Source organism: Halichoeres trimaculatus, unplaced genomic scaffold (assembly GCF_033239565.1).
Source record: "Halichoeres trimaculatus isolate MK-OKI-2021-1 unplaced genomic scaffold, fHalTri1.1 fHalTri1_scaffold_1, whole genome shotgun sequence".
Taxonomy (NCBI): Eukaryota; Metazoa; Chordata; class Actinopteri; order Labriformes; family Labridae; genus Halichoeres; species Halichoeres trimaculatus.
In genome coordinates, this window is record NW_027437179.1 from 34,802,256 (window position 1) to 34,816,039 (window position 13,784).

The window sequence follows — 13,784 nt, forward strand, 5'->3', positions numbered from 1 at the left end:
TGCTAAAGTACCTTCAGATACACATTGAAGTCAGCGGCGACAACACTGTGTACATGCCTTTGGTTTTCGACCCTGCTCTTCAAAAAGTCTGTGCAAGTTGCTGCTCAACGTAGCTTTGTTTGAGTTAGAATGAAGCAAAGAGGCAGACCTGTAGTCTGTTTGCAGACAGCTACAAGGTTCACACCTGTCAGTTAATTCAGCCATGCTCTTATGTGGGCAAAACTGAGAGGTTTAATAACTTTGGCATAATATATTACGAAAATATCTTGTATGAGTGCAGTTTCACATATTTCTGTGGTGCTTTCATTTATCATAGCCAGTGGTTGCCACTCAGTTTACACATGAAAGAGGCAGAAGGTGTGCTCTCCCCTCCTCAAGCTTTTGCATTCCATGTAGGCCAACAGGAGGGCAGGAAGCACTCACAATAGAGGACCAATATAATACAATAGGACCAATTAATAATATCACCAAACTTAACTGAATTATGTCACTGATCAAAACACACAAAACAGTCAGGTGTAATGGCTCATCTTTTCAGCTTTTATTCGATGTGTTTGATTAAGTAACAGATTTACCTGACAGTGCTGGTCAGTCTCCATATTTAATAAATAAATACTAGTCTGCTTTATATTCTGTTTACATCATGTCTAAGTCTCCCCAAGTCCTTCCTTTCACAGCACTCAAACATTATTTGACTACATAAAAAACCTGATAACCTTTCCTGAACCTGGCTTTAGTGGTGAGCACTCCTTAAATAATGTTCGATCCTCTGTTGATGCTTTAATGAGCACCAGAGCACACGCAGGTAGCAATTAATCTAATTGCTTTTTCTATATAGGCTGATGAGGACACAAGTATGGATCTGCTCTTGTGAAGATGTTTGTTATTTTTTTGATCAATGTTTTCATCGGGAGATATTTCAGAGTCCTGCTGACTTCATTTTCCCGTCTCATGTTTCTGTTTTGTTTACTCCATGTGAGGAAGATGACAGCAGTAACATTTAATGGCTTTTATGGCGGAAAGTTATGGCTCAGGGATACACCGGTGGGTTTGTTTATAGCTGTGCCATAAAACACTCATCGGAATAACAACTTTTATTGGGACAGAATAATGTGATGGAGTTTTATCACACGTATACCTTCATAGAAATTTATGGATGAAGTCCAAAGGTCTTTAAGTACTGATTTTAACTATGAGAGGAGAAAGCAGACACCTAAATAGGTCATTATCTGTTTATTTTCCTGTACACTAGTTTTTAGGGGGCAGAGTATGGTATCAGTGAAACTTACAAAGGTTTACCTAATTGGAGTTGTTCATTGAGTTTTTAACAATGATACTTGCTGTATTTTGATGAAATGTTCAATTTATGAGTGTAAAGGTCAAAGTGTAATGGAATTAGATTTTATTTTTATGTTTAGTGTTACAATGTGTGGACAATATGCTAAAACATTCAGAGTTTTTCAACCACAACTAAGATCAGTCATTGACAAAAAGTAAGCACAATTATTTTCAGTTTAATGAAAGCTTTACCACAAAATTTACGAGATCAGATAAAGAACCCACTGAAAAAGCACAAATTACATGTTCAACATGGTCAACATGAACGTAGTCACTGGATCTGAAAAACCTGCATTTCCTTTAAAAGCCAGTAGGGGGCGACTGGATTTGCAGAAAAAAAAGTCTTGTATGAAATCCAGGGAAAAATGACCCAGCTTCTTGATTTAAGTAATAAGGAAGTTAACATTTTTTCTGAGTCAATGTTTCATGTCACCACTCTAAAGTCAGCCCTGATGTATTAAGTGTTTTCACATCACTTTATTGACTCGAGATCAGCCACGTTGGAGGTACTCTCACAACAGAATGGAATTAAGTTCACAGGTATATAGTGTTATTGTCTTACACAATGGTAGATTATTGCCATGTTTTTGAGACTGCACTTGTCAGTCAGACTGAGAATACATATCGAATAAATCTGACTTACAAAAAGTATCGCAAATTGGGGTGAGGGGTTCAAAAAAATTGTCCAAAGAACAGAGAAGATTGTGGCCAAGGCAGCTCCACCAGGGTTTCCAATATTACTTTCATTCAGAAGTAGGCCATGTTTCTTTAAGGGGGATTTTTAAAGTGCCGGAAAGTAAGCATCTATGTTTCCAACCTTTGGGTAGATGATGATAAAGATGCCAACTCCTTGTATGGGTCTCTACTGCGCATTAGGTATAATTTTGAAAAATATTTCTTTTTCTTGCCAGCCGAATACTTCACAAAAGTTTCAGGGTGCACACATTTGTTGGGAGAAAAGACATCTCCAAATCATATTTGATTGTGCGCTTCTATCTTCATCCATTCAGTGTTTACACTTGGGTGCCTCCAACATGGCCGTGCATCTGGGTAACTTTTTAGATCAGAATGTCAGTGCAAACACTCTATTGGATAGGTTTCTTTTTGTTTTGTTCTTGTTTTTGTTTTTTGAAGTAAAATCATAAACTAAAACAAAAAAAACTAAAAAATACATAAAAACATATAACAGCTTTCCAGTGTTCAAACATCCAAGATAGCAACAGCAAAGTGTCAACAAACACTTTTAACTTTCTTTATCTATAAGCTGCATTGGTCATATAAAAAAAACATGAGCGGAAGTGAAGTGCTTTGCAGTCACCTTGAGTGACCACCAAAGCCACAGAAACCACATGCACATTATTGAAAAATCAGATAATTATAGCAAAAATAAACAAGTTTATAGCATTTCCAAAAAAACAACTGTGTTATAAAATACTCATTTCTCCAACTGAACACATTGTAGTTATAGGTTTAGAGAGGTTACAAGTTTCACATAATTTTTGTTTAAAAGCAGCTCTACTTTGCTTGTGTGGTTAAGTCAGCCAAAAGTTGGCATGAGTCAGCATTTTCAGTTTGGCAACCACCAAAGGTTGGCTCCTAACTGCTTCAAAAACCAGCAGAAAAAGTCAAGGACAGTCTGTCTCTGTATTATACACTCTTAAACTGTCACCCATTAGTTTCTGAGCAGACGTTAAGCAGCCTAATGGTAATGGAGGCCATATTAGAAACGCTGACTCATTCTAACTTTCAGATAGGCAGAGAGGCGGAGCTGAGGCAGACACCTCCAGGCAAACAGCTACAGCACCTGTCGGTTAATGTGGCACTTGACTATCTTGCATATCTGCATTTCTCCCATCTTTGTATTACCTGCATAGGTGTGTTAAGAAAAATGTGTGCTCAGGACAACGTGCAGGAGTACAGAAATGAGCCGCAAACCCAAAATCATGCTCTGAATGTGTTCACTTCTGTAAAATTGGATTTGATGGAGATTCCTTTGCTTTTAGGGCAAGTCTCAAGTGGACTCTGGAGAACCTGCAGTTATTTTACTGTTCCATATACTCTTTGCTATCATAAAGCAAAAATACCTTCAGTACTGTTTTGAATCTTTGTCCCTTTATAGATTAGTGACTGTAACATTTAAGAAATGCTGAACGACTCTAATAAAACGTTTGAACATCCTGCTTGACAAATACCCCACTCAGAGTGAAATGAAGACATGTCCTCTATGGACTGTTGTAGCTGTACGAGTTGCCTCCTGCCTTCATTGATCAGCAATAACTCCTCTGGCTGTGTGTAATGAGCTGTATGCTTCAATCTATACTTCTGTATGTTGTTTATTTATTAGAAATAATAATGCTTTGACAAACTATATTTGTATTCTGCGCTGTGTGTGGCCGTGTTCTCTGTTACCAATCGATTGGTTTTTAAATCTCTGCTGCTGCTGCTCTCTGTGTGGGCCTTTTATGAATCAATGAAGCATTACTGCCGCTCGTCTCAACACGAGGCCGATGTGTTTCATTAAGGACACTCTGAATGTGTTTACCTACAAACCACAGTCAACAAATCAAACATTACTCATTTAGCACTGCTGAGGTTTAATTGCTGTAACTAAGAATTAGTCAGATGAGACAGGATTGATCTTCCTGTTGAGTCCAGGATCAGTTTTTAAGACACATCTTCATATTCTGATCACATTTGTGTTTGTAATGTAAATAAAGAGATCTGGCAGAACTTTCCTGCTGAAACTAATCTCAGATGGGATAAAGTGTTTACAGATCTGCAGATCAGCATGTTTGGATTCCTTATACAGAGTTAAGCCGGTATGCAAATGTTCCAGCTGAAGTATAGATTACACAGTTATTAAAAGTAAGCCCAAGTTGTTTTTCCTCTTTCAGAGGTCTGGGCGAGGAAAAGGACAAGGGGAGGTGATGCCAACGTTGGACATGGCGCTCTTTGATTGGACAGACTACGAGGACATGAAACCTGCAGACACCTGGCCGTCATCCAGGAAGAAAGGTGTGTGCTCAGCTGAAACTGGCACTGTGTGGTGATACAGGGGAGGAAGCAGTGGAGAGATTAGGCCTGTGATTATTACTTCAGCTCTAAACACAGCATGGATTCTGGGTTTAAGGCCAAATGGATAAACAGCTGACTCATTTTCCAATCTGTGCTGAAACTATGAAGTCAGAGTTTTGTAGAATTGTGTCCTTGTTCCAAGAAGCACATTTTTAAAAGTCAAATCCATCGATCTTTTGCCTTTTGGATTTCAGTATGTTTCTGTCTGTTTCCTGCTACAGATAAGAGGCGGAGTAAAAACCTCAGCAGTGGAAATGTGACGGTAGACGCTGATGCCATAGAGCCGTGTGATCATCACCTCGACTGTCTTCCAGGTCAGTCTACATCACGTCTGTCTGAACTATTTTATATCTCTATAAAGCTCAGCACAACAAAAACTCTGTTCTTGTTCATTTTGATTAGTTTTCAAGTCTTAAAACCAACTCATCACCACGTTCAAACCCAAATATTGCTAGACCCTGATTGGCTAATAGACCATGTAACATCATGTTTTCCAACCATGCCCTTCCCCTCTCAAAATCTCTGAAAGGACAGGAAGGAAACCGAATATAAGATTAAAAAAAGCAACCCAAAACCTAACTCTTAGCTTTGTGGTGTTCATGTAAGCCCCCATCACCCAGATTAAGGCGTTGATATTCAGTAGCTTTAAATATGTCTGACACTTTTAGATGCTGTCATAACCTGGTTCAAAGGTCATGACAAAGACAATGACAATGCTCTGTATAAGTCATTTCCTGTTTCAGTGTTTCTGTTTTTCACATGTTAAAATCATGGGACTGATGTCAACATCTTTTCTGTTTCTCTGTTCAGGTTCCTGTTGTGACCTGAGACAACACGAGTGCAAACCTCACAACAGAGGACTCAATAACAAATGCTACGATGACTGCATGTGTGAGGAAGGTGAGCAGGGATCAAACTGTACTTCTGCATATTTATATTATTAGATTGTAACTTCATGAAGTTTAAGGTTTTGTTTGCTAATATTTTCTTTCTAGCAAAGTGAATGAAAAAAATGATCAAACTTTAACATCTGTCTAAGAAGTCAGCAAAGAATCCAAGTAACTATTTCTCTTTTTTCTTTATGGAGTCCCTAAGGAGACATGGTGGAAAAAAAAGACTTTCTCAAGATCTTTGGCGTGGTCTCGCAAAACATTTGCAAGATCTCACGAAACTATCTTGGAGTCTCGCAAATGTTGTCTCAGTTGTGATTGGTCAGTTTATCTCCTTCCAGGTCAACTCAAACAAAACAATGGAAGGCGCACACTGGTGGGAGAAATTTATTGAATTTTATTATGAGATTGGCCCTTACATATAAAGATATCAAATCAATTATCAGATGTAGGCATGGTTGTCAAATAAGCAAAGGACATTTGAAAAGAATACCTAAGGCAAGGGGACTATCCCATCACAGATCTTGCTCCAACCTGGTGGTTATGGTTAAACTCATCAGCAACCTCCCATTCCACTCCCGTTTCATCTTTTAGGGTAAATTGGCACTATAGCAATACACTGACCTATGACCCTTTTGACAACATTTGTGAGATCTCGTGACTGTTTTGCAAGATCCCACGAGGTTTTTGCAAGATCTCGAGATAGTTTTGCAAGACCCCAAGAGACTTTTGCAAGATCTCGAGATAGTTTTGCAAGATCCTGGGATACTTTTTCATGATCTCTAGACAGTTTTGCAAGCTTGTAAGATACTGTTTTGAGATTTCTAGACAGTTTTGCAAGACTCTGAGATACTTTTGCAAGATCTCTAGACTGTTTTGCAAGATCCTAAGATACTTCGAGATCTCTAGTCAGTTTTGCCAGATCCCACAATACTTTTGTGAGATCTTGAGACAATTTTGCAAGATTCTGAGATATTTTTGCTAGATCTCAAGACAGTTTTGCAAGATCCTGAGATATTTACTGCAAGATCTCCAGGCAGTTTTGCAAGATTGTAAGATACTTTTCAAGATCTCTAGACAGTTTTGCAAGATCCTGAGATACTTTTGCAAGATCTCCAGGCAGTTTTGCAAGATTGTAAGATACTTTTGTGAGATCTTGAGACAATTTTGTGAGACTCTAAGATACTTCTTGAGATCTCCAGCGAGTTTTGCCAGATCCCAAGATACTTTTGCGAGATCTTGAGATAATTTTGCAAGATTCTGAGACATTTTTTGCAAGATTCTGAGATATGTTTGCGAGATCTCAAGGTCGTTTTGCAAGATCGCAAGATACTTTTGCATTATCTTGAGATACTTTTGCTAGATCTCTAGACAATTTTGCAAGATCCCAAGATTCTTTTGCAAGATCTTAATTAAGTTTTGCAAGATTCTGAGATACTTTTGCAAAAATCTTTAAAAAAGTTTTTCAAGACCCTGAGAAAGTTTTGTGAGGTCTCAAGGTTCTTTTGCAAGATCCTGAGATTCCTTTGTGAGATCTTAAGAAAGTTTTGCAAGACCCTGAGATACTTGTGTTAGCCCAGAGAAACATTTTTTTTCTCCTTTAATGTCCCCTCAGTGGTTCTGTTTTTTTTTACTTTTAAAGGTTGTGTGAAAAGAATTCAGAGATATGAAGTCAGGCACATTTGTTGGCCTTTTTTGAAAGACCTTCAACACAGGACAGACTTTGACACACTGTGACCAAATCAGTCTTGTGATGCACCCACAGTTACAGAATCTGGACACAACTATATTCTATAAGCAGTTACATTTGAACAAATTAATTAAATAAAGGAAACTTAAAAATGGTTTAATTTTTTTTTGTTTCATATGGACAGAGCCAGGTTAGTGTTTGAATTTTAGACAAAGATAAGCTAGGCTATTATGCTCAAGCCTGATAACAACCATGCAGGGAGAACAGTGGTGAAAATCCTATGATCTAACCCTCCACCTGAAGAACAAAGTCACATTTTGATCTAAATAAGAACCTTGATCTTTCAATTGTGAGCTATTTTTCCTGGTTTCAATGTCCAGTGATACCCCAAAAGGCCGAAATCTGGTGAAAGATAGAGCTGATGGTAAACAGAACATGCCCTCATGTTTTTAAATGTTGATTTTAATACTATTTTGAGCAAAACTCAGAAGTGGTTATCTTATAGATTATTCATAAAAGCTTGAGGCAGTCATCACACCAGGGATCTGTCAGATTGATTTAGTGCAGCATGAGCAATTTTATGATAAATATTTACACTCATGGCATCTCCAGGACTGCAGATTCAGCGTTTAATGTGAGTTATATGTATGTTTATTTATATGTGATTTATGAGCTTTATCTTTACAAATAATTTGTGATCTTCCAGGGTTTCGTTGCTATGCCAAATTCCACCGGAAGAGGCGTGTGACCAGGCGGAGGGGTCGCTGTGTGGTGCCAGAGTCGGTCAGCAGTGACCAGGGAGGCTTCATCACTATCTGAGGACCCGTGACAGCAGAGAGAGGAGCCAAGACGTCACATGACACCCCTGTGTGCTGAAAGATGACCACTGATCCCACATTGTAAAGCATTTAAAACTCATTTTATGTTCAGTTAGAATAAGATTACAGTCAACATGAATGGAAATACTGTTTGGGCTGAGCCACAGCATTTAACCCTCCTGAACGCCATCTTTGAGAAGTGAAGTTGAATCTGTACTCCAGCTTTGACTCAGTTTGGTTACTCTGATTTCTCAAACATCTCTAACAGGTTTTTTAAAGAATAAACAAACAGGGCATTTCAAAACCTGCCCCAATTTTCTAAATGTCTGTTTCCAACATCTGATTGTTTGAGTCGCACAATGTTTACAGGTGAATTTATGTGTCGTATTGCTGTCATTTTGTTCCCACATGAGGGGCTCTTTTTTTTTTTTACCACACTGGAATCAGTTTTTCCTGATTCTGACATTAAGCTGATTTTTCTTTGCTCTGCTCTCCATCTGGACTCTTTGAATCAGTTTGTGTCTCAAACTTTATGCTTTCGCTCCGTCTGAACCCGGTCTGCCGTCCTGTACTGTAAATATAAACGTGTTTGTTCTGCTACTGATTTCTGTCATTTACATTTCTTCTCTTTAAATGTACTGTAATGGTAGAAAGGTAACAAAGATGCTTGTTTGATCTTCCTTTGACATGTCTGATGTATGTTTTATTTATACTGTACCTAAACACACGTTTGTCCTAATTTGTGTTTTTCTTCTGTTTTAGATTTTACTTTCTATTTTGATGAATAAACACTTAGGATAAACATTTTGTGGTGTAAATGTTACCTTTTTGCATTTTAACCTCCATCTTTGTCAGAAAATGTATTACTAGCTTGATTTCAGTTTAATCCAAGAGTACCTAGCTGGGAATAAGTGCGCACACAGTATGAAGCTGGACCTCAGGACTTTAGTGTCCACTCTCATTAGCAAAGTTTGTTCTTCAGTGTGGTGTTTTTGAAAGTTTTTAGCATTGTAGACTTTTGAGTTAAAAAATCTGAACCTCAAAGTTTGTTAATTACTCTGAAATTCTAAAATGGGAATTTTTTACTTTTCTTAAATGCCATTCTTATTTGTCAATTTGTATTTTTTGAGACAAGATATCTAAATTCATTGCAAACCAACAAGTCTATAACTTGAGAAACAATTAACTGTACATCCACTGATGTAGCTCTGATGCACCTAAATCTCAGTCTTAGAAAGTCTAAATTGATTGTAATGCCTCGAGTGTCCACTTGACTGCAGAGCCAAGAGTCGAGCTAAAAAATTTTTTTTAAAAAATCACTTCAACATGACAACCTTTGCTGATGGACTTTAAAACCTCTTTCAGGAACAAGCGGGGAATGTCAACCATAGACTGTTAAAAAAAAATGGACTTGCTCGGCTCACAGTGAGGTCTCCACAAAAACTGCTCCCCCCTGGTAGCTGGCTGCAGTATAGGTTAAAAAATCCATCTCCCCAGTCATTCCAGATGGGCTGTGGTCAAACTTTAAAGAAATAATACTCCCCGTAGAAATGTGTCTCACGTCCGATTGTTGTGGTGATTTGAAGATATAATTTGGCTGTCTTGTATTCAAGTTCTCTTTTTTTCTGAAAAGTTTTGTTTTCATTAGTTATACAAGGTTAAAAACGAGGCTTTGAGTAAAGTTTAACGATGATTGACAGCTGCCGTTCTTGGGTATATTTTTCGGGAATTGTAAAATATGTCAGGAGGTAGAATCAAGAAGTGATTAGACTCTCTAAGATTCTCCCAGAATCTCTCACAGTCTTTACTGCACAGACTCTGGCTGCAACTGCTTCAATGGCTGCGCCTGTGACGGGGGTATTTTGGCTTCAAAACCGTACGATGGCGGAGCCACACTGTCAGCTCTATATACAGTCTATGATGTCAACAAGACTAAATTAATGCTTAGTCCAGGTTATAGTCCTGCCCCATGTTTCTTATCAGCAGCCATAACTGATGACGGAAAAAAACAAAAAGCTTAAATTTGGGGGCCAGTGTAGCCCAGCAGTCCAGGTTGTGCGCCCTTAAAGGGGTGGCCTGGATTCAGGTGCAACCTGCAGTACCTTCCCTGTACGTCACCCCCCATTCTCACCTGTTTCCTGCTCTATACACTGCCCTGGTTCTCTGGATAAAGGCAAAAAAGCCCCCCAAAATAACTTTAAAAAGCTTTGAAAATCTTTAAAAAAAGAGATGTAGAAATTTAAAATATGTTATTTCACATACCTCATTTTTATGGTATAAACTACTGAACTGTATTATAAAAGTAGGAAACAGTTAAATCTGATTTTAATTAGGTCACCCTTCAGTTTGAAAGAAACCTATTGGTTTGTTCAAGATAAAGCTGGAAATTATCTCAGATCTTTTGCCTTCAGAAAACTTTAATTACAAAGATGTACAGAAGTAATAACAGCGAGACAAACAAGAACAACAAAGTGAAATCACTTGTTCATGAGGAAAAAGCCCCAGACTTTATGGCCTAATTTGATAAAATATTATTAGGTTTTTGTATTTATTTATTTATTTATTTATTTATTTATTTATTCATTTAGTGTTGCTGCTGAGGTCAGAGCAAGCTTAGGATACTTTGATTGAAGTGACGAAGTTGTTGGGAAAATCCCAGCCATCAGTTAGTCCAACTCCTCCAAATAGTCACAAGATCAATCATGAAGGTAATGATTTAATTTAATGGATTTTGATTGAATCAAAAAGAAAAAAGAAAATACATTCAATTTACATTTGTTGACAGCGTAATCCAGATAATTTTGTTTTCGAGGGCACTTAAGACATACATGTTCATATGGCACATTATAAAGCCTTAAAACAGATGAGATAGACACACTACTCAAGTTAGTGTGTGGTTAGGATCAGCATCCACCAGAATGAAGCAAATAAATTCCAAGTGGGTCTGGGGGTTTGGTGGAATAGATGCAATTTCCTGTTTTTTAGTGCATTTAAACTCTATTTTAGCAACAGATAATCCAAAATGGCTCTTTTTCTGTGCGATATTGTTCTGGCTCATTATAGATCAAGAAAAACATAAAACATTTGCAACACTGATGTTTCATACTATGTCTTGGTCCTAAAGGTCTCGTGGAGTTTAGTGGTTAATCTGCCTAAGAAGGCAGTTTATTTTGTTTTAACCAGCCAAGAGGGCACTTCAGCCCGCAATTTGACAATAACTAAGCCATGAGGGGGACGCGATCCACACCACCCTGTGCACACCCATGTTTGTACTGAAGCTTTCACTGTTTTTTTTTTAAACAGTTATATCACATAAAATTTGAGGAGCTTCAAGAAGAAATTTACCATAAAGAACTTTGTTGTGACAGAAGCCTGAACTTGCTTAAATTCATACATAGAAGACATTTAATATTGTTCATGGAGTTCAATCTAAGTACAAAAATTTGTCTTTGTGATGCTTCAAAAGAATTCAAATCATGACTTTTTTTTAAGCATATTTCAGCTCATGAGTCCCCAACATTCCTCCTCAGCTTGAGAATGAGCGTTTCTGAGTCGGTAATCAGACCCAATATATCTCCATGAGTTAAAATGAATGCTGCAATCTCTGAAGCTCATTATCTCCCTACCACCCCGAACTGTGTCAGATCCTTTTAACGCAAAGCTTACGACACATTAGAGCAAGTACAAGCAATAACAGTCGGCACGTCTCTGTTAGAACACACAGGGCCTGTGAAAATCCATCCGTATCAATATTTGATTAGATGGAGAAAGTGAAACTCATTTTTCTTTCCTAAACCAGCGGCTCAGTTGGACCGTGATTGTGCCATCCTGATTTACGGCCAGGGAATAAAAGCAGTGGTAATGTATTTTTAATACTTACCTCTGACAGAGTGCTCGGGTGGAGAGCCCTGTTGAAACCTGGCCGACAGCCAGCCCGGTGATAGATTACACACGGCCACATCCCGGCAGAGCTGCAGCTTCACATCACGGGCAACACAAAGGCACTTCCATCTTTCTTAAGGCTTTCCACAAGTAATTAATTACAAAAGTTGCTATCTTTACAGAACTTTTCGAGATCAGTGAACTCTCAAAAGGACAAAGGTACAACACCCAGAGTAATTTATATGCAAGTAAACAAAACTGCTGAAAATTTGCTGCCTCCACAGCCTCGGTAATAATCACTAAGATGATTCAGTGAACAGAAAAAAAATATGCTAAGAAGGAAGTGTGTCAGATTATTCAACCACATTGGGTTAGCTTCACATTTACATAATCAGATTCACTTTAAGTCCATCAGAGCAGGTTAGGATGACAAAAAATGTGTCATTTACTTAAAATCACATCAGTTTCTCTGACAATTACGCCTCAAATTATACAACAGGCCTCACATTTGTCTCAATGTCAGTGTCTAATTCAGACCCGCATACGCATAAAATGAATCAGCACGGAGGTTCAGAGCTCTTTAATTGTATCTCTTAAGTGTTTGAAAGCTGCGCAGCTTGAAAAGTGCTTCATCACAGAGGTCAGAGGTCGTTAGGCGGTCAGGGTTCACACTGTTAGGGGCCATCTGCCACACACAGGGCGTACAACAAATCAGCTCGTAGATGGTAAAAGAAGCAGACACATTACAGGATATATAAGGAAAACATGTTGTTTCACATATAAGGGATAACCAGCAACCAGCAAAAGAAATTTTAGCCAAAAAAAATAATAATTTATTCAGCTAAAAATGAATAATTTTGTTTACATTGGAGTGAAGGGAGAAAGTAAAAAGATACCATACTTTCCAGACTATAAGTCACACCTTTTTCCATAGTTTGGCTGGTCCTGCAACTTATAGCCAGGAGCAACTTATGCATCCAATAAATGAGGTACTGTGTTATTGGATACTTCTATTGAAAAAGGTCACAGATATTGGTGAGGACGTATCTTTATGGCGCGCTCTGACAGAAGCTCTGCATCTTCGCCTGACAGCTACCGGTGTTTAGGGCCTGGTGACGTGCTTTAGAGAAATAAAAGTTCACTCCCATCTTCTTCACTCTCTGATGTAAACAGTTTCCCTGGATTTGAGTCACAGACTAGTGTTTCAACTCCCGTAACTTTTTAAAAGTGAGGACATTTATCCAATGGAACTCATTTAACTTTACACAGCACTGGTCTAAATGGCAGCACTCACAGTAGAGCAGGGGGTGAAGGGGAGGGGCAGACTGCCCATGAGCAAAGTGAGGAGAAGAGTAAACATAGAGAGGAGAAACTGAAACTTAACTATGGTCATAGATATGAGGTGATATGGGAAAAATATTTTAATCACCTAACATAGAAATACTTACTCTAGGAATACTGTAAACATATCATATCATTCTAAATAAAGGCAAATTTATAATCCAGTGTGACTCTTAGTGCAGAAAATATGATGATACATTTTTCTTAAAATCAAAAGTAATAGCATTTGTTTTTCTTCTTTAACAAAGGCTCTACCCTTCCAAATTGATAGAAGTTGCAACAAACTGCAGCTCTTTGAGTGTCCACTTTAGGCCAACTGCAGAACCAATGGAAAGGTAATTTTTTTCTTAATCTTTTAAACTGTATCATAATGTGGTTAAAGTTAAAGAGACTTTGAGGAGTCTCTAAGTGATCTTAAAAAGGTCTTACTTCTAGATATATACCTGATCGTAATCCACACTTAAAAAGAGGTTGTCGGCGCCAATATAGGTTATTCCTACTATAAAACCGGGATTAAAAAGGTATCTCCTGCCACTCACTCCTTTTTTATATTTTATTTTCAAATCAGCTCCCATAGGATCATTGGTTACATCATTGGGAACGTAAGATCTATCTCCAATAAGATGGACAAGCAAGCCATGCTAACCCAGTAACAGAGGGAATATCAGAGGGCAGAGTAGCATCATGCTATTCACAGACATAGCTAATGGAGCTAACATCAGACACTAACGCCACATTGGAAGAACTTCA

At 38.1% G+C, this 13,784-nt stretch overlaps 1 protein-coding gene across 2 annotated transcripts in view; it reads left to right on the forward strand.

The window, feature by feature from the left end:
• The window catches only part of draxina (dorsal inhibitory axon guidance protein a), a 31,959-nt gene extending 23,418 nt beyond the window's left edge, over window positions 1–8,541 (forward strand). For both annotated transcript variants that reach the window (XM_074674165.1, XM_074674157.1), the window contains exons 4-7: window positions 4,233–4,353; window positions 4,635–4,727; window positions 5,224–5,313; window positions 7,700–8,541. In XM_074674165.1, the coding sequence (XP_074530266.1) occupies window positions 4,233–4,353; window positions 4,635–4,727; window positions 5,224–5,313; window positions 7,700–7,812 (417 nt within the window). In that variant the 3' untranslated portion in view covers window positions 7,813–8,541. The remainder of the gene's footprint in view (window positions 1–4,232; window positions 4,354–4,634; window positions 4,728–5,223; window positions 5,314–7,699) is intronic.
• Window positions 8,542–13,784: the final 5,243 nt, after the last annotated feature.